Below are 18698 nucleotides of genomic sequence, written 5' to 3' on the forward strand. Positions count from 1 at the left end.
GGTCCTGCTACCAGCACAACCCTGAGAAAGGGCTCCAGGAAGTGTGCCGTCTCATCAACGCCCACCAGCACCGCTCCAAAAAGAAAGTCCGAAGCCTGAAGAAAATCAAGGTCTACTTCCAGCGCCAGGAGCAGTCACCTGAAAACCAGAAGACCCAGCAGGCAGCAATTTCCCAAGAGCCATAAAGAGCAAGGAAAATTGTTGAAAGATGCTGGTGCCCTCTCACCCATGGGGAATGAGTCCTGGAGCCAAATCCTGGCTCACATCAGTAGTTTTGCCTTCAATATTTCCTGCCTGCTCCTGCCTGGGGTGATGAATCTGTCTCTGGGGTATGACAGTCTCTTGCTGTCCTTTCTCATCTGAACTTGTGCTAAGGTGAAGAGGTGAGGACACTAGCTTGGCTGGGAGATGTCCTGGCTCTGATCTGATACCCTGTAGCTATGCCGTGCCTTCATTTCCCTCCTGGATGGATCAAGCCATCTCTTGGGAGGAATCTTTTGAACCATTTCTGGTCTGGGTTTTTTGGGGAGTAAAGCAGAAAAAACAAATAATTTTCCTAATTTGTTGCACTTTCCAAATTATTTCCCTTTGCTCGCTGTTCGCACAATACCCGCCTCAAAAAGGCAGCTGTGCAGGGTGGCGGGTACTTTGCCGTGTGATGGCCCCTTGAGCCCATGACACAGCTGGTATAAGCACAATGAGCACAGGATGATCCACATACGTGAGATGTGCGGCTATCCCCAAGATAACTTGGCCTGAAGACAAGCGAAAGAGCACCAAGAGGTCCTGTTTGCTCAGGGAGGTGCTGAGAAAGCCTGTCAGCCTGCTCCCCATGGGAACAACCTAAGCCATTTCCCTTTAGATGGTGCATAGCTGTCTTACTGGCAGCTGTCCAGTTTGGATCATGCCAAACCAGCCACAGATATCACCTGAAACTTGTGGGCATCTCACCTGGTCCTCACCTGCATGTGCAGGCAAAGCAATGAGCACACTAACATTCACCCAGAGGCAGGGGCAGGGGCAAAGCAAACATCCTTATCCCTAAAACCCCATACAAGGACTCCTGTCCAAATCCGTGCTCCTCCCGGTGTCACTTCAATACACAGTTTTTCTTCCTGATTTACAGCCTCTAACCAGGCATGAGGAAGCTTGCAGGGTGATTTAGCTGGGTCAGCCTGCCCAGATCCCCTCCCTCTGGGGACAACACAGGTGACGTCCTGCTGCTGAATCATCCCAGGAAGGGATGGACTGCCCAGACACCGTGGGAACCATTTTGCTCCATGTCTAATACTTCTAATAACTATTAGAAATAATCATTATTTCTGATAACTAGTAGCTCTAATACTATTCCTCATAAGGATTATTCTATTCGTTATTTTACTACCACTCACTTCAACACCAGTCCTGCTCAGGAAGCCTGTGGCTCCAGGGAGCAAGTCCGTTCAAGAAATGGTTAAACAGCTACGTGTGCACAAGCATTTTCCTCCCTTTTGGTAAAATTCCAGGAAACCCAAGGAAACATGGGTGGCCGTGCCGGTGCGGACGCCACCGTGTGGAGTCTGGTCCTGCAGGAGCAGGAATGTGGTTCAGGGAAACCGATGGGGATCTCCTCCACGATCCCCCTTTTCCTTTAATCTTCCACTAGATTCAAGCTTAAATTTCCCCTTCTTCCTCCAAAAAATCAACTTTTGCTCAGCAGTGAAGAGCCAGCCGTGAGTCCCTCACGTCCCGAAGAAATCTCCAATTGCCCTTGACGTGAGTGGCTCCAAAAGGATTATCACCAGTTTAAAGCAGCTAGGGACAGGGACAAATGTGGGCACCTGAAGGGTGGGTTTGCCTTGGGAAAGTGTCACCCTCCATGTCATTCCCTAGCGACACTGCTGCAGCAGAGCCCCACGATCTGGAGGTGGGACATCTGGTCTGGAGGTGAGACACATCTCTGTGGATCTTACAGTACCAAAACCCAGTAAAAAACTACAGTTGGCTGCACAGCAAACTCGACATCTCTCCTGTGGGCAAGGGACCCAATCCAGCACATCATTAGCTCGTTAGAGCCCACCAGATGGGCTCCCCAGGGAACTGGGTGCTCTCAGCTGTTGCCAATAGCCCTTATGGAAGGTACGGCGAGCATCACCTGGGGTGGGAGATGTGGCCTATAAATGGTCCCTGGGAGGAGCTACTCCTTGTGCTGGACCCTGGTAGGCAGGATGAGGTTTGCAAGCAGCCTGGGGTTTGTGCTTTTCTGCTGGGTTTTTGGGGAGGTGGTTGCATACAACCCCTGGGGCTTCATTAGAGGTGAGGCAGAACTATGGAGGTATGGAGGGGATCTTTCCTTGGGGCAACCCCGTGCCTTCTCCCAGCCCTCTCCCTGGGCATGGGTGGATGTCTCCCAGCTGCAGGCTGCTGCCCCACTACACCCTGTGGCCGTGCAGTGCCAGGAGGCACAGGTGGTGGTCACGGTGCACAGGGACCTCTTTGGCACGGGGCGCCTGGTTAGGGCTGCGGAGCTGACCCTGGGCTCGGCTGCCTGCCTGCCTGCAGTCTGGAGTGCTGCTGAGACTATGGTGACCTTCGTGGCTGGACTGCATGAGTGTGGCAGCACCCTCAGGGTAAGGCTGTGGGGGGCTGGAGGCCTAGGGTGTGGGTCTGCCTCTTGGCTTGCACCTCAGTGCCTTGGGATGCCAAGACTGGCAAGAGATTGTGGTGTACCTGGGCTCAAGGAAGTGCTCAAAAGCCTTTCCTAGAGGCTGAATATCTCAGTCTGCTTTTCAAGGTCAGCAGAAGCTGTGCTGTCCTGTCTGGGGCTAGTTCTAGTGTTGTGTGAGCAGGGAAGGGCACACGAGAGGCAGGGAAACTGTTTTTTTCTGATGACTACAGAGGTATCTAAGTCTTCCAGGACTACTTACGCTGTTGCTGCCACCTTCAGGGTGGAGCCCAGATGACCTGGTGCTGGGAGCCACTGCAGCAGTGGATGCTTGCCTCAGGAGGCATCTGAGTGCTACCTACTGCTGCTTGAGTGTAGCATGAAGCTACTCCACAGGAAACTTAATTTTGGTTTCTTTCCCCTGGGAGAGGCTTGTGACTGTGAGGGTAAGCAGGTGTCCCCCACGTTCCATCCAGCAGATATCTTCATTAAATGCCACTGAGAAGAAGTCACCCTCTGATATTCTGGGGGACAGACTTTCCTGTCTGTTGTTCTGGGGTATGGCAACTAGAAGAAAAAAGTAAGGATCAGCTTAAGCACCTCTGCATCCAGCTCCACTTCTGACCAGAGGGTGTCCTGGGACAGGCTGGAGCAGCTTCTCAGCCCAGAGCATCCCTGCAGCAGGATGAGTGACACTCACCTGCCTCCACCACAAATGCTATGAGAAGAAACATCTCAGCACTGAGTCTAGAGGCTTCAGTGTGCTGCTCTGTGTGTGTGGACAAGGAACAGGCTCTTAATGATGGGATAATGTGTCTTGTCTTTTCCCCAGGTGACCTCTGATACTCTAGTCTACAGCACCAGCTTAAATTACAAGCCGATTCCTGCTGGCAACCCTGTTATCATCCGCACCAACCCTGCTGTGGTTCCTATTGAGTGCCACTACCCAAGGTGAGCCAATGCAGATGAGGGCCAAGCAAGCCCTTCTGCTGCCACAGAGAATTTAACTACAGGCATCTCTTCCTCAGGAGGGACAATGTGAGCAGCAATGGTGTCAAGCCCACGTGGGTGCCCTTCCACTCCACCCTGTCCTCTGAGGAGAAGCTGCCTTTCTCCCTGCGCCTCATGAATGGTAGGTTTTGGGTGAGGGTCTTCTCTCAGGGCTGGCCTCTGAGGTGGACATGTTTCTGATAGATGGCACAGCTGGTGCTGGTATCACCCAGTGCTCCTGGAGCAGCTGGGCTTTGGTATGGTTTTGGTGAGTACCTTGTGCTTGTTGGGGTTTCCTTGGGTGGAAGCAGTGAAGCACAAGCTGGCTTCCCATTCATGAGTGCCTGGTGATGTCTTCTTCCAGATGACTGGACTGCTGAGAGAGTCTCCACTATATTTCAACTGGGAGATGTCCTCCATTTCCAAGCTGGTGTCAACACAGAAAACCATGCACCTCTGAGGCTTTTTGTGGACACCTGTGTGGCCACCCCGACCCCAGATAGGAGCTCTTCTCCCCAGTATGCTTTCATTGACTTCAGTGGGTAAGAGCCAGCTGTTCCCTTATTCAGAGACACCTTTCTGCGGGTTATAGATATCTCTGACAGTGGGATCTTTCTGGCCCTCAATTTTGTGTCTAGGTGCCTGGTGGATGGGCAACTGGAAGATGCCACCTCAACTTTTATATCCCCAAGACCCAGGCAAGATGTGCTTCAGTTCACAGTTGATGCATTCAAGTTTGCAGGAGACTCCAGCAATCTGGTAAATCCTTCCTAAAGCAAGTGAACTCCCTTGTCTAGGCAGGGCCTCACTCCTTTAAGAAAGTTAATGTGCTTTTTGTCTAGAACTACATTCCCAAGGAAACCGCCTCATAGCAACATATGAATCAGGCCACCCTGTATTACTACTGGTTCATCACCCTCTCAGCCAAGGATTTTCCTTGGAGACCAGTTCTGATACTAGTCAAGACAAACCCTTCTGACGGGCTTCAAAGCCTGAATCCTTAAGTGGCTTGAAGGAAGCAGAGGGTTTGAGCTGCCCTGGGGAGTTGGTGGTCCCATTGGAGACCAGCTTCATGGTGTATGGGAATGCCATAAAGGCAAATGCCAGCCTAACCCTTCTGCTCTGCCTGGCCTCCCCAGATATACATCACCTGCCACTTGAAGGTCTCCCTGGCTGACCAGGCTCCTGACCCTCTGAACAAGGCTTGCTCCTTCAACAAAGCCAGCAACCTGTGAGTAGCTGGAACAGCAGCTTGCCCAAGGGTAAAGCGCTTGGGCTTCTCATCTAGTGTGCCATCTTCCAAGAAGGTGGGGTTGGCCATCTGGGCAGGAGGGTTTTGGTCTCTCCTAGGAGACCTCAAAGCATGTGAGGAATTCCTATCATAGGATGGGCTGGTCATCAGGCTTTCTTTTAGCTGGGCTCCTGTAGAAGGCACCTGGGATGTCTGCTCCTGCTGTGAGATGAGGAGCTGCGGCTTGGCCAGGCACTCCAGGAGGCTCCATGCTCCTTCTCGATGGCAAGGAGGACGTGCCCGGAGAGAACTGCCCTCCCAGCTTGGTATGTCTCAATGTGCTGCTTGGTCTTTGTCACCATTGTGGTAACTTGCTCAGAGCTGGGTGGCTGGAGCTGCCTCACTACCTGTTGGCTCCTCAGTGCTAATCCAAGACTTGGGAGAGCTAGATGTTCAAATGAGTTTGAGTACTCAAAGGTGGTCCCTTTCAGATCCCTTGGTGAAAGAAGCAGATGTTGTGGTTGGACCTCTCTTCATCCACAGCTGGCAGGACCGCCCAGTTAGGAGGATGCCTTCACAAGGTGGGGCAAACCCAGAGAAGGGGGATGGTTTGTGCAGCAGGTCCTGACTCTGGCCATAACTCCCTCCTTACTTCTCCCTAGATACAGGTCACTTGTGGATGGTATTGGGGCTGGCTGCAGTTGCTGGTTTCGTCATCCTGATCCTTGCTGTGCTGGGAGCTCTAACTGTCTGCCGGACACCCAGCAACCCCGTCTAAGTCACTGTTTTCAACTTTTATAGTCTACCCAATAAAAATAAATTGAAGGGCTGTGAGAAGGAGAGACAGAGAAATCAAATCTTCATGCTAACTAACTGTGCTTCTTTGTCTCCCTAAACCAAACATGAGTATCTCATTCTCCTGAAGCCCTGTCCTCAGCAGAGCTTTGTACAGCCTTACACCCCCATGAACTTCTCCCAGAGCACCTAGTTGGGAGCTATACAAAAAATCACCAGATGCTCTGTTTTCTTGTCTGTGGAAGCATGGAGTTGTGTTTAGCCTCAATGTTTTACCTTTCTGTGGAGCTACTTGGGTCTGCTCCATACTGGCAACTCCTAACTTAATAAGCCAAGGGGAGCTAAGGGTTTAATAAAACTTGGACCACTTTCCTCCTGCCTGAAGCTGTTTCTGGGAAAGAAATCAAGCTTTGCTGGATGAGGAAGGGAGCTCAACTCTAGGGTCGGTGGGTTGGGCTCTTCCTGGGACAGACGCAGGCAGGAATTCCAGTCCCTGCCCCAAGGACTGTTTACACATAGTTATGCATTTCAGCCAAGGCTTGTTACATATAAACAGTCCTTGGAGCAGGGACTGGAATTTCTGCTCCCACTCCCCCACCCCCCCCACCCCCTCCAGAAAGGGGCTTTCTGACATGCCTGAGTCACACTTGCTTTTTTTTTTTCCCCTCCCAGTGCTGTGAAATTAGCGAGTAGCTGTAATGGCAAGATGTTCTATGCACCAAACCAGAGACCTGTTGCTCCCCACTAGCTGGGAGAGGTTCCCGTTTTAGGCAGCAGTAGGAACTGGACCAACTGAACATCTTGGGATGTGGTGTTTGTCAGGTGGCTGGATTCATGGAAAACTTGAGACCTCCAAGGAGCAGGGTCTTGCTTGCAGCATGGCAACTTCTTGAGCTGGTTTTGCAGGGCCCAGGAGGAGTTCCGCAACCTCCTAGCATGCTCTGGGGGAGCTTGGGCAGCTCTCTTGGTTGTGAGGGACAGAGGAAATTGGTGTCTTGCACAACCTAGCATGTCTTTAGGTGTCATCCAGCACCCCAGGGTCCCTCAGCTGGACGCCCTTTAATAGATGTCACCTTACAGTGGGATCTCTTTGGTACAAAGCTGGAGTTGAGAGTTTGGGTCACCTAGACCCCAGTCCCACCCCTTCCCTCGGCTGCTCATGGATCTAAAAGCAAATTAACCCTCCCTCAAAATCAAAAGGTTAGTTCTGGGTTGGATGAGGGACCTGCAGTGACTTTGGGTTAGGGTTGTCAGTATGGCTTCTTTCCTCATCCATATAATCTGACCCTTGCTGGAGGGGTTTGGTCCTTGGGTTGCAGCAAGGTGGGAGGTAGGAGATTTTAGGGGGAATAGCTGCCTGAGAGCTGTGAGCTATCTGCTTTTGGGGCAGAAGGGAGAGGAGGGGGGCATGGAAACATGGGTAGAAGTGATCTCAGAAGGTCTCCAGTCCAATGCCAGATGTATCGGCCTTGCTGAGGCTGGCAATGTCTGTAGGTGAAGATGGGCCTGGCCCAGGGCTGCACCAACCCCCTTGGAGAAGTACTTTCTTACCCAGCCTCAACTTCCCAGGCCATGAGTTGTGGCTGCTGACACGTTAAATCTTCACATAACTGATTTCTTCTTGCTCAGCTTCTTCTCTGCATGTTCAATGTCCTGACCATCCTGCTCTGAGCAGGGACTACCTCTCATAGAGGAGCCTTTTGAATGACAACCCTTCTCCATGCCACTCAGCACAGCTACACTGCAGCCATTCTACCAAAATGCCTCAGTTGGCTCCAGGAAGGAAGACAAATACCAGTCAAATCTGTCCCAGCTGTCCCAGTCCAGCAGCTCCTGCCCCTTGCCTGGGCAGCAGCCCTGGCTCCAGCAAGGCTTAATGGCAGCAGTGACCTTGCTGCCTGATGAGAGATTTTTGACTTAAACTCTGTTATAAGAAAAATGAGATGTGCTTTAAAGTCTCCTTTATACAATGGGGGAAAAACACAAGGTTTTGTGCTTGTCTACTGCCCTGGGGCTTTCTAGTCTCTGCTTCCTCTAAAAAAAACAAAAAAAACAAAAAAACCCCAAAAAAACCCCAAACAAACTCCTGCACTTTCCCAACTGTGCTGGTCTTTGGCCAGTGTTGTTCTTGAATAAATATGGGACAGCTGACCCTGGCCAGGGCTAACCTGGGAGCAGAAATTCCCTTTTTCATAGAGAAACACCACCTCTGCCCTGAGGCTGGGTGTGTTTATCTCTGCTAATTTGAGCTGTGTAAACACAAGATGACCAATCAGAGGGATTTATTCTCCTGCTGGGATCAAGCCCTGGTACCCAGAGACCCACAACCTAACCCTAGAGCTGGGCCCTGAGATGTGGCACTCTGGGATGCAATGGGGTAAGACCAGGCATCTCCTGCGGTCCTTGCAGCCAAGGACCCGTCCCAGCAGTGATGCTCTCTCCTGGGGAGTGGGGCAGCCAGTTATTCACTGATTGCTGCTGCTGTTATCTCCCTGATGCTCAGCCTGCTGGAATCCCTGGCATTTCTACGCAAGTGCCAGTCTCAAGGTATTCTAAACATGAAGGAGAAGTCCTGGATGCGATTACAGCAGCAGGGCTGGGGCATCAGCTCCCGGAGGAAAGGAGGAAGGTTTTACTCTGGCCTGTGCACGGGTGGGTTTTGGGGATGTTGAGTCAGGCACAAGCCAGTCCCAGCTCCAAACCCAGCAGGATTTCTTCTAGGAGTGGCCTGATCGACATCTGCCCCCCAAACTTTCTGTTTCTTTTCATTTTCCCAGAAATAGCTCGGCTGCTCCAGCTCAAACATCCAAATCAGAGGCTTTCTACTATCCCTAGGGCTTGCCAGGGACATCCCAAAAAAGAGAGAGGGATTTGGAGTATGAAACAGAGCATCTCTTGTGCAGAGCCAACAGGATGCTTGCAGAGTGCAGAGCCCTGGCAGGGAACAAGAGTTAAAGATGCTTGAAAGAAGAGACAGAAACTCCAATAATGAGGCTTGAAAACATATAGGGTTTATTTTCAAGCAGCTGTCCCTGTTTCGCAGCTGTGAGAGCTGGACAATGCCCAGCTCATAGGGGGTGGGATGCAAACTGGGATGCTTCAGCGTGGGGAAGGGAGCAATGGGTGGAACCCCTCACCTCCGGTTGCTTCTACTCCAAGCCCATTTTGTTGAAGGCAACAAAACAAACACAACCCAAAGAGCTAGGGAAGGGCAGCAGAGATAGAAAAGAAAGGTTGAGGCTCTGCAGCTAATGACCTCACTGCAAAGGCTGAAATGAGGGTTATTTGGCCCCAGCCGAGAACGGCCATGCTTGTGTCAGTGGTGAGAGCTCTCCATCAGCTGCTGCTGACCGAACGTCCTGGTCTCGGCCCCGCTGAGGAGCTGGGGGACGCGTAAAGCCCCTTGGTTGGGCTGGAACTGTGAGCATGTGGGCTCCCAGCCCCCTCAACACATCAGCATCCAAGCGGAAAACCAAAGTCCCAGGGGGGTCAATGGCGCCAGGCAAGGATGGTCCCTGCAGAGGAGACGGGAAGCACCCGGATTGTAATCATGGACCCTGCTCTCCCCGCTCCTGCCACCTCCCCAGCAGCCTTGAAAAGCCCCTTATCACCTTATAACCTAAACAAGTCACTTTGTACCAGTCTCCCCGTCTCCGGCTTCTGCTGAGTTTTATAAACAACTTCCCCAAAGAGGCTGACGAGGATGTTTTCTCTCGCCTTGGGCAGCCCAGGAACAGGGGGTCCCAGCACCCCGGAAATGACTCGGTCATGCCCGCACCCCTGAGGGCTGGCCTTTGGGTGCCATTGGTCCCCAAATGGGAGCACAGGGGCGGACGGCTCCTGTTCCAGGGGAGGATATAAAGGCTGGAGGAGCAGCCCTGGGTCTCTGTGCCGAGGTTTGCTGGAAGAAGGAGAGATGGGACCTGAAAGCAGCCTGATCCTCACTCTTCTCTGCTGGGCAGCGGGCGAGGTGGCTGCCTACCCACCCTGGGATTTCTCCTGGGGTGACCCAGCGAGACGAGGGGCAAGGGCAGACCCCCACCCCTGGTCTTGGGTGGAGGACCCCCAATCTAGAGCCATCTCCAGCCAGCAGCAGCCGGTGATGGTGCAGTGCCAGGAGGCTCAGCTGGTGGTGACGGTGCACAGGGACCTCTTCGGCACCGGTCGCCTGGTCAACGCAGCCGACCTGACGCTGGGGCCCGCAGCATGCAAGCATTCCTCGCTGAACCCTGCCCACAACACCGTCATCTTCACCGCCGGCCTCCACGAGTGTGGCAGCACTGTGCAGGTAAGACCTTCTCCCCGTGGTACCTCCACCAGTCCTGGGATCCCACAAGGCATCCCCCCCCATCCTGGAGCAGTGCCAGGCTGTGGGACTAGGCACCGGGCAGCCCCTGTGATGCCGGGGGAGCTCCGGGTGCTGGACACAGAGCACCATCAAGGAACATCCTAGTGGAAGGACGAGCAGGTGTTTCCTCCAAACCTGTGCATTTTTCCCCGAAGCTGGTTTGCCCTTTCAGCTGGAGACATGCTGATGGCACAAAACCCCCCATGTCAGACCCATTTCACTTGTGTTTTGGCCCATTAGGAAATTTAACTTGCTGAGAACAGGGTGGGACTCCTTCTCCACCCCTTTTCCCTGGCTTTTCCCCCGCTTTCTTTGGATTTCCCAGTTGGGAAAGGGCAGCTACATGGCTTGGTGGTGGTAGGAGGTGGGGGTGGCCTCTCCAATTGCTTCTCAATGCTTTTCTGCCCAGATCACCCCGGATTCCCTCATCTACCGCACGCTCCTCAACTACGACCCCAGCCCCGCCAGCAATCCCGTCATCATCCGCAGCAACCCTGCCGTCATCCCCATCGAGTGCCACTACCCCAGGTAAGGCCTTCCTGTCCTCGGTACCCCCCAGCCTGGTTCCTAAGGACCAGCATGGGGCCATATCCTGATGCATGGTGGTCCTTACCCAGGAGGGAGAACGTCAGCAGTAACGCCATCCGGCCCACCTGGGCTCCGTTCAGCTCCATGCTGTCGGCAGAGGAGAGGCTGGTGTTCTCCCTGCGCCTCATGAACGGTAGGTGGGAAGCCATTGCGACCTGCAGATGGGGATTTTCCACCCTTTTCCCGGTGTGGGGGAGCTCAGGGACCCAGCACCCCACTGGGGAAGCCAACCCACCCATGGCAAGCACCTTTTGGGCTGAGCCTTGGCTCTAGTCCCATGGGAGCTTGGGGACACTGGAGCCACCCACACTTTGTCACCCCGACACTGCCTTCCAGAGGACTGGAGCGCTGAGAGACCCTTCACCGGTTTCCAGCTGGGCGACGTCCTCAACATCCAAGCAGAGGTGGGCACCGAGAGCCACGTGCCGCTGCGGTTGTTTGTGGACAGCTGCGTGGCCACCCTCAGCCCTGGCACCGATTCCTCGCCCCACTACACCATCATCGACTTCAATGGGTGAGCCCCGGGGACCTGCCAGCAGTGGCACACTGGGGGGACCCGCCGGGATGCTGACCCCTGCCCCGTCCCACTGCAGGTGCCTGGTTGATGGGAGGTCGGACGACACCAGCTCTGCCTTCATCACCCCCCGGCCCCGGGAGGACATGCTGCGCTTCAAGATCGATGTGTTCAGGTTTGCCGGGGACACCAGGAACCTGGTAAGGCTGCATGTCCCTCCCCCACCAGCCCCAAACCAAGCCGATGTCCCCCACCAGTGGGTCCCCACCTCTCTCGCTTGCCCTCCCCACAGATCTACATCACCTGCCACCTGAAGGTGACCCCAGCGGACCAAGCCCCGGACCCCCTGAATAAGGCTTGCTCCTTCAACAAAGCCAGAAACACGTGAGTAGCCACCGCACCGGGACGGGACACATCTGGGCAGGTCCCCACCAGCATCCTGCAGTCCCAGCATAGATGGGGATGTGTCACGGACACAGACTCAGGGGGCACGAATGTTCCCTGGGTGCAGGGGATGATTCTGGTGACGACGCTCCCACCCTGCTACAGGTGGGCACCCGTGGAAGGCACCCGGGACATCTGCAGCTGCTGCGAGATGGGCAACTGCGAATCCCCTGCGCTCTCCCGGAGGCTCAGCCCCCTGGAGCAATGGCCTGGCCGCCGCTTCCGCCGCCACGATGCCAACGGTAAGGTCCCTGTAGGGATGGAGGGGACACCCCGGGGTTGCAGGTCAAGCCTGCCTCATCACTCCTTCCTCCCTAGGGAAAGAAGCTGAAGCTGACGTGGTCATCGGCCCTGTGCTTCTCTCAAGGGACCCGGGTGCCATGGGAGAGCGGCAGGAGGGAGGTCAGGGTGAGTCCCCGCTGCTTGTGACCCCATGGCATGGTCCCAGTGACAAGCTCAAACAGCTCCCCTTGGTTTTGCAGGTGGGGTGACAGCAGTGTCTGGTGTGGTGACAGGGCTGATCTGCGCAGTGGCCAGCGTGGGGCTGGTCGGCATGGTGCTGGCCATCAGCATGGGACGCAGGAGATGTGCCCGTGCCCCGGCATGAGCGTGGGGCAAAAGCCAAATAAAGCTTGGGAAGGACAAACCGTGTCTGTGCTGATCCCTCTGCAATGGCACTCTGGGGACGTGCCTGGGCTGGGTGCGCTGCCAAGAAGGGAGCATCTGTCCCCACCATGTGGCTGTGGGGGTGCCGGAGCCCCCCCAGCTCCCGGGGAGGTCCCCCACATCTCCACCCGGGTTTCAGCCCTCCCTGGGGCTGAGTTTTGGGAGCTGCCCTGCTCACGGGTGACACTGGGGACAGTCCACTCGCCCTATCTGTGTCCCCGCAGCTGTGTGCCTCCGGCCTCCGGCCACCGCTCCCGGGGGCAGAGCAGGGGGCGGGGAGCTCCGGCTCAGCCACGGAGGGACCTCAGCTCCTTCGGGAAGGCGCGTTTGGGGGGACCCTTCTGCAAGGGGGCAACTGACAGCTCCGGGGCCCCCTCGCCAGGCCACGCCCACCCCCTGCCCCGCCCCTCGCTCCGCCCATTTAAGCCCCGCCCGCCCCTTCCCCAGGGTCGTGGCGGTTCCCGGCGCTGCCCCGGTCACTCCGCTCCGCTCCTTCCCCTTCCCTCCGCCGCCTCCGGGCCCCGCCCGCCCCCAGCCCGGGGAGCCCCGGGGCGGAAGAGTCGCCGGTTCCGCCCCCAGCCCCGCCCCCGCCCTCCCGCGGGGAGGCGGCCCGGGCCGGGGCAGCCGCGGGGCGGGGGCCGGGCGGAAGGGGCCGGGCCGGGGAAGGCGCGGGCTCCGCGGCGACGGGCACCGGGAGCCGCCGCCCCGCCCGGAGAGGCCGGGGGCGACCGTGCCGCGGCCCCGGGGCCCGGCCTGGAGCACCGCGGCGGGGAGCGGGGCCGCCCCCGCCCTGCCTCCCTCCCTCCCTCCCTCCCGGGCACGGAGCCGGGGCCCGGCGGGACGCGGCGCGGTGAGGAGCCGGGAGCAGCCGCCCCGAGCCCGGGTGAGGGGCGCCGGGGGCCGCGGGCGCAGCGGGGCAGGCGCCGGGGCCGGGGAGCCCGGCGGGGCCGCGGCGGGTCCCGGGCCGAGAGCGCGGCTGCAGCGGGGCCGGGGGCGGCGGCTGCGGGCTCCACGGGGGCTCCCCGGGCCGAGCTGCGCCCTCGCCCCGGGCCGGGCTCCCCCTTCCCGGGGGCGGCTTCTGGGCGGGGCCCCAGCGAGGCCCTGCAGCCCCCGGACCCTCCTTCCAGCCCGGCCGCACCCGCGGGGCTGCGGCGCCGGCGGCCCCGGCCCCGGCTCGCCCGCGGCCCGTTTCGCCCCCAGGGTCTCCGTCTCCCCACCGGGCCCACAGCAGTTGGTTCGGCTCCAGCCCCACGGTCGCTATTTCAGCTCCAGCCCTGCAGCGTCAACAGGCAGTAGGACGAGAGGAAAAGGCCTCGAGTTGTGCCAGGGGAGGTTTGGATCGGGTATCGGGAACAATTTCTCCACCGAAAGGGTTGTCAGGCACTGGAACAGGCTGCCCAGGGCCCTGCTAGAGACACCCTCCCTGGGGGTATTTAATTATTTACTATTATTACAGTATTAGTCTACAGCTTTTATTTCAGCTCCAGCCCCTGCCCTACAGCTGATTTTGGCTCCAGCGCTGCGCCGTTGCTTCTCCAGCTCTCCAGTCTCTATCTGAGCTGCAGCTCCAGACCTGCAGTGTTTATTTCAGCTCCAGCCCTACAGTGTTTCTTCCAGCCCGCAGGTCAGTATTTCAGCCGCAGCCCCTGTCCCACACTTTATTTCAGCCCCAGCTCTGTGATGTTTCAGCTCTGGCCCTACAGCATTTCTTTCAGCTCCAGCCCTGCATCGTTTCAGCCCCAGGCACACAAGTCTGTATTTATCTCCAGCTCCAGCCCCAGGGTCTTTATTTTAGCCCCAGCCCCACCCCTGCAGTCCCTGTTCAGGCTCCAGCTCTGGACTCTTTCAGCCCCAGCCTTTATTCCAGCTCTGTGAGATTTCAGCCCCTGCCCTACGGTCTTTACTCCAGCTCCAGCGACAGTTGATATTCCAGCCCCAGCGCCGTGTTGTTTCAGCTCCAGCCACGCAGTCGGTATTTCAGCCCTGGGGTCTGTTTCAGCTCCAGCACCAGCACCAGGGCAGTGTTTGTATTTCAGCTCCAGCCCCACGGTCTGTACTTCAGCCCAGCCCCAGCCCCACAGTATCGGTCTGCAGTCTTTATTTCAGCTCCAGCTCTGCACCCTGTCAGCTCCAGCCCCAGAGTCTTTATTTCAGCTCCAGCTCTTAAGGTCTGTATTTCTGCCCAGCCCCAAGGTCTGTATTTCTGCCCAGCCCCAAGGTCTGTATTTCTGCCCAGCCCCAAGGTCTGTATTTCTCCCTAGCACCATGGGTTTGATTTCAGCTCAGCCCTGCATCATTTCCCCTCCAGCCCCACAGCATTTATTTCAGCTCCAGCTCTGCATCAGGCCAGCCCCAGCCCATCCTGCATTTCAGCTCCAGCTCTGCGTTGGGATCTGCCCCTGCAGTTGCCATTTCAGCTCCAGCCCCATGGTCGGTATTTCAGCCCCAGCCCTGCAGTCCCTGTTCAGGCTCCAGCTCTGGACTCTTTCAGCCCCAGCCTTTATTTCAGCCCCAGCTCTACCACCTTTATTCCAGCTCTGTGAGATTTCAGCCCCTGCCCTACAGTCTCTATTTCTGGCCCAGCTCCACAGTCTCTATTTCAGCTCCACAGTCTCTATTTCAGCCCCAGCACCGTGTTGTCTCAGCTCCAGCCATGCAGTCGGTATTTCAGCCCTGGGGTCTGTGTTTCAGCTCCAGCCCTACAGCATTTAGTTCAGCTCCAGCACCAGCATCAGGGCAGTGTTTGTATTTCAGCTCCAGCCCTATGGTCTGTACTTCAGCCCAGTCCCAGCCCCACAGTACTGGTCTACAGTCTTTACTTCAGCTCCAGCTTTGCATTCAGATCTGCCCCTGCAGCCGGTGTTTCAGCTCCAGCCCTACAGCATTTAGTTCAGCTCCAGCACCAGGGGCAGCATCTCTATTTCAGCTCCAGCCCTATGGTCTGTATTCCAGCCCAGCCCCACCCTGACAGTTTTTCTCTCAGATCTTAGTCTACAGGATTTGTTTCAGCTCCACCTCTGCCTCACAGTTGATATTTCAGTCCCAGCTCTACAATTTGTATTTCAGAACTCCAGCTCCACATTGTGTCAGCTCCAGCCCCACGCTGGTTTCTTCACGTCTAGCTCTACCCTTACACATTTTATTTCAGCTCCAGCCCTGCCATCTTTACCTCAGCTCTGCATCTTCCCTCGGCCTCCACGTGAAAGCTGCTCCTGCTTCCCACAGCAGCACTGGGGCTGTTGACAAGGTCATAAATCAATCGCTGCCATCACTCACATATCACCCCTGTCCCAATATTGCCTTCATTCGTGTGTGTGAACCCCGATTAAAGCACTGGTCCCCCAGCCCCCACCTCAGGCACTGAGTTCGGCCTGGTGCATGCCAGTGTCCCATGCTTCAGGGGCAAACACGACCAGACCCCCACCCCCGGTGAGGGCCACACGGCCCTGATCCCTCCCCCACACCCCCCGAGCTGCCGTCTGGGTGCTGGGAACAGCCACTTGGCCTCTGGTTCCCCATCCCAGAAGGCAGCGCTCGGGCCGGTTCCAAGCCCCCAAAACGGCCCCGAGCCCCAACCCCCGGCTGGTTCCCAGGCCTGGAAGCGCAGCCCTGGCTCCGCTCCCCGCTCTCAAACCGCAGCACTTGGGCGGGTTTTGACTGCGCAGCCCAAGCGCTGAGACGGCGGTTCAGCCCCAAAGGCGGCCCTCGGCCTCCAGGGCAGGGGCCGAAACCCGCCCTGTCAGAGGGACGGAGTTGCGCACCCACCCGCAGCCCCGGGCCCGGGCAGGGAGTGCTTGGGAACGGGGGGCACCTCCCGCGGGGAGGGACCGGCCCCGGGGCACCAGGGGCAGTGCCCGGGAAAAGCCTGAGGGAGCTTGGTCACACTTTATTGAGCTGTTACACACCGTGTTCACAGTAACAGAATAAACCAGTAGCAGTTCTTCCACCATCTTCAATTACTTTATTAGCTAAGCCCAAGCCCCCGCCCCGCCGGGCCCGAGCCCCACCAGCGCAGCCCCGGCGCCCAGGGGACGCCCCGAACCCCGACCGGGCTCCCGCTGCGGCTCCGGCCACGCTCGGGACCCGCCGCCCGGAACCGGCCGCCACCCCCCCGGAACCCACTCGGCGCCGCACGAACCCCCGCGGCACAACCCCAGCGGGGAGCGGCCGGCGGGACGGCGTCCGGCTCCTCCGCCGGGCACCCACACGGGCCGGCCCCGCGCTCCCACCCGGCACGCCGCCCGCCCGCGGCCGCCCCCGAACCGCCTCCGGCCCGCGGCTCCCGGCCGCGCCTCTCCCAGCCCCGGAGCACAGCGCGGGCCCGCCCGGGTAGGCGCCCAGCCCGCTCTCCCGCTCCGCAGCCCGGCTCACCGGCGCTCCTCGGCCCGCCGGCGGCAGCGCCAGCAGCAGCCTCCGCTCCCCGCCGCCGCCGCTCCGCACTGACGACGCCGAGGCCCGCGCACGCGTCCTACAGCCTCCGGGCCCGCCCCCGACACGCCCAGCCAATCCTGGCACAGGCCGCCGCCCGGTCCCACCAATCCAAGCCTGCCCGGCCACGACCCGCCCACCTCATTTTGACCCAATCCCGGCCCGTGCCCCTCCCGTCTCCTGCCCAATCCTGACCCATTCTTTCAATCCGGCCCTGCCCCGCCCATCTGCGATCACACAATCCGGCCCCGCCCCACCCGTCTCCTCTCCGCCCAATCCCGGCCCGTCCCTTCAATCCGGCCCCGCCCCACCCTTCTCCTCTCCGCCCAATCCCGGCCCGTCCCTTCAATCCGGCCCCGCCCCACCCGTCTCCTCTCCGCCCAATCCCGGCCCGTCCCTTCAATCCGGCCCCGCGCCGAGAGCCCGCGGGGTCCGGGCCCTGCTGCCGCAGCCCGGCAGGCGGTGTTGGGTCCCGGGGAGGGCGGGCGGCGGCTCCGCGGCGAGGCCGCGCCCGGGCTCGGCTCAAGCCCCCAGAGCCGGGAAGGGCCTGAGATCGCGGCGATCCCGCGCCGCCGGATCCGGGAGCGCCCCGGGAGCGGGACGCGGCCGAGAGGGGCAGCATGAGGCTTCCCGCGCCTCCGCCGAGCAGCGGTGCCTCCCGAAGCGGCGGCGGCGGCACCGGGGCCTGCGGGGAACGGGCGGGGCGGGGCCGGATTGAAAGGACGGGCCGGGAGCCGCGGGCCGGAGGCGGTTCGGGGGCGGCCGCGGGCGGGCGGCGTGCCGGGTGGGAGCGCGGGGCCGGCCCGTGTGGGTGCCCGGCGGAGGAGCCGGCCGCCGTCCCGCCGGCCGCTCCCCGCTGGGGTTGTGCCGCGGGGGTTCGTGCGGCGCCGAGCGGGTTCCGGGCCCCGCAGGGGCGTCGAGGGACGGCGGCCGGTGCCGGGTCCCGAGCGTGGCCGGAACCGCAGCGGGAGCCCGGTCGGGGTTCGGGGCGTCCCCTGGGCGCCGGGGCTGCGCTGGTGGGGCTCGGGCCCGGCGGGGCGGGGGCTTGGGCTTAGCTAATAAAGTAATTGAAGATGGTGGAAGAACTGCTACTGGTTTATTCTGTTACTGTGAACACGATGTGTAACAGCTCAATAAAGTGTGACCAAGCTCCCTCAGGCTTTCCCCGGGCGCTGCCCCTGGTGCCCCGGGGCCGGTCCCTCCCCGCGGGAGGTGCCCCCCGTTCCCAAGCACTCCCTGCCCGGGCCCGGGGCTGCGGGTGGGTGCGCAACCCCGTCCCTCAGCGGGTTTTGGCCCCTGCCCTGGAGGTCGAGGGCCGCCTTTGGGGCTGAACCACCGGCTCAGCGCTTGGGCTGCGCAGCCAAAACCCGCCCAAGTGCTGCGGTTTGAGAGCGGGGAGCGGAGCCAGGGCTGCGCTTCCAGGCCTGGGAACCAGCCGGGGGTTGGGGCTCGGGGCCGTTTTGGGGGCTTGGAACCGGCCCGAGTGCTGCCGCCTGGGATGGGGAACCAGAAGCCAAGTGGCTGTTCCCAGCCCCCAAACACCATCTTGGGGGGGGTCTGGGGGTGGGGGTGTGACAGTGGGGGGTGGGTGTTGGGTGGGGAGGGTGTCAGGGCCAGCTGTCCCTAAAATGATGCAGGGCTGAAGTGTACATCAGCCAGAGCTGTTCAAAAGCCCCTGTACCTGGGAAATGCAGGAACATCTCTCACCTGGCATGGGTAGGAGTTGGAGCTGAAATGAGAGGGGATGTCCACGAGCTGGAGCAGGAACAAGCTGGAGCTGCAGCAAGGCAGAGGGTCCATTAGCACATGCCAAAGGCTGGACACTGCATCACGACTCCCCTTAGCAGAGCGAACGCTGCCTAAGGCTCGGGGGGTTTCCCGCAGGGGTGGTGGGACCCCCAGAGCCAACCTAAGGCAGCTCTGGCTGGTTGAGAACACCCCACTCCAATGACACCACCAGAGAAGATTTACCCTTCAGTAACACCAGGCACAAAACCATAGCCAGAATCCAGCATAACCCCCCACCCACATAGGAGAGGCAAGTACCAAT

General features: G+C 58.9%; 2 protein-coding genes across 2 annotated transcripts; both read left to right on the top strand.

The window, feature by feature from the left end:
* The first annotated feature begins 2207 nt into the window (after positions 1-2207).
* Positions 2208-5643, top strand: LOC104353062 (zona pellucida sperm-binding protein 3-like). Its single transcript, XM_009959535.2, has 9 exons — positions 2208-2609; positions 3477-3595; positions 3673-3776; positions 3999-4176; positions 4273-4393; positions 4774-4865; positions 5049-5191; positions 5357-5446; positions 5528-5643. Exons 1-9 carry the CDS (start codon positions 2208-2210, stop codon positions 5641-5643), a joined length of 1365 nt encoding a protein of 454 aa, XP_009957837.2.
* A 3933-nt stretch (positions 5644-9576) lies between these two features.
* On the top strand, positions 9577-12161 carry LOC104353063 (zona pellucida sperm-binding protein 3). The gene is made up of 9 exons (XM_086471506.1): positions 9577-9948; positions 10418-10536; positions 10626-10729; positions 10933-11110; positions 11190-11310; positions 11403-11494; positions 11660-11796; positions 11873-11962; positions 12037-12161. Exons 1-9 carry the CDS (start codon positions 9577-9579, stop codon positions 12159-12161), a joined length of 1338 nt encoding a protein of 445 aa, XP_086327632.1.
* Positions 12162-18698: the final 6537 nt, after the last annotated feature.

This window comes from Leptosomus discolor, chromosome 11 (genome assembly GCF_034619465.1).
Source record: "Leptosomus discolor isolate bLepDis1 chromosome 11, bLepDis1.hap2, whole genome shotgun sequence".
NCBI lineage: Eukaryota > Metazoa > Chordata > Aves > Leptosomiformes > Leptosomidae > Leptosomus > Leptosomus discolor.

Coding starts and splice junctions, on each gene's coding strand:
- LOC104353062 (XM_009959535.2), top strand. CDS start 2,208: ATGAGGTTTGCAAGCAGCCTGGGGTTTGTGCTTTTCTGCTGGGTTTTT. Junction 3,596..3,672: donor ATTGAGTGCCACTACCCAAG/GTGAGCCAATGC, acceptor TCTCTTCCTCAG/GAGGGACAATGTGAGCAGCA. Junction 3,777..3,998: donor CTCCCTGCGCCTCATGAATG/GTAGGTTTTGGG, acceptor GTCTTCTTCCAG/ATGACTGGACTGCTGAGAGA.
- LOC104353063 (XM_086471506.1), top strand. CDS start 9,577: ATGGGACCTGAAAGCAGCCTGATCCTCACTCTTCTCTGCTGGGCAGCG. Junction 10,730..10,932: donor CTCCCTGCGCCTCATGAACG/GTAGGTGGGAAG, acceptor ACTGCCTTCCAG/AGGACTGGAGCGCTGAGAGA. Junction 11,797..11,872: donor CCGCCGCCACGATGCCAACG/GTAAGGTCCCTG, acceptor CTTCCTCCCTAG/GGAAAGAAGCTGAAGCTGAC.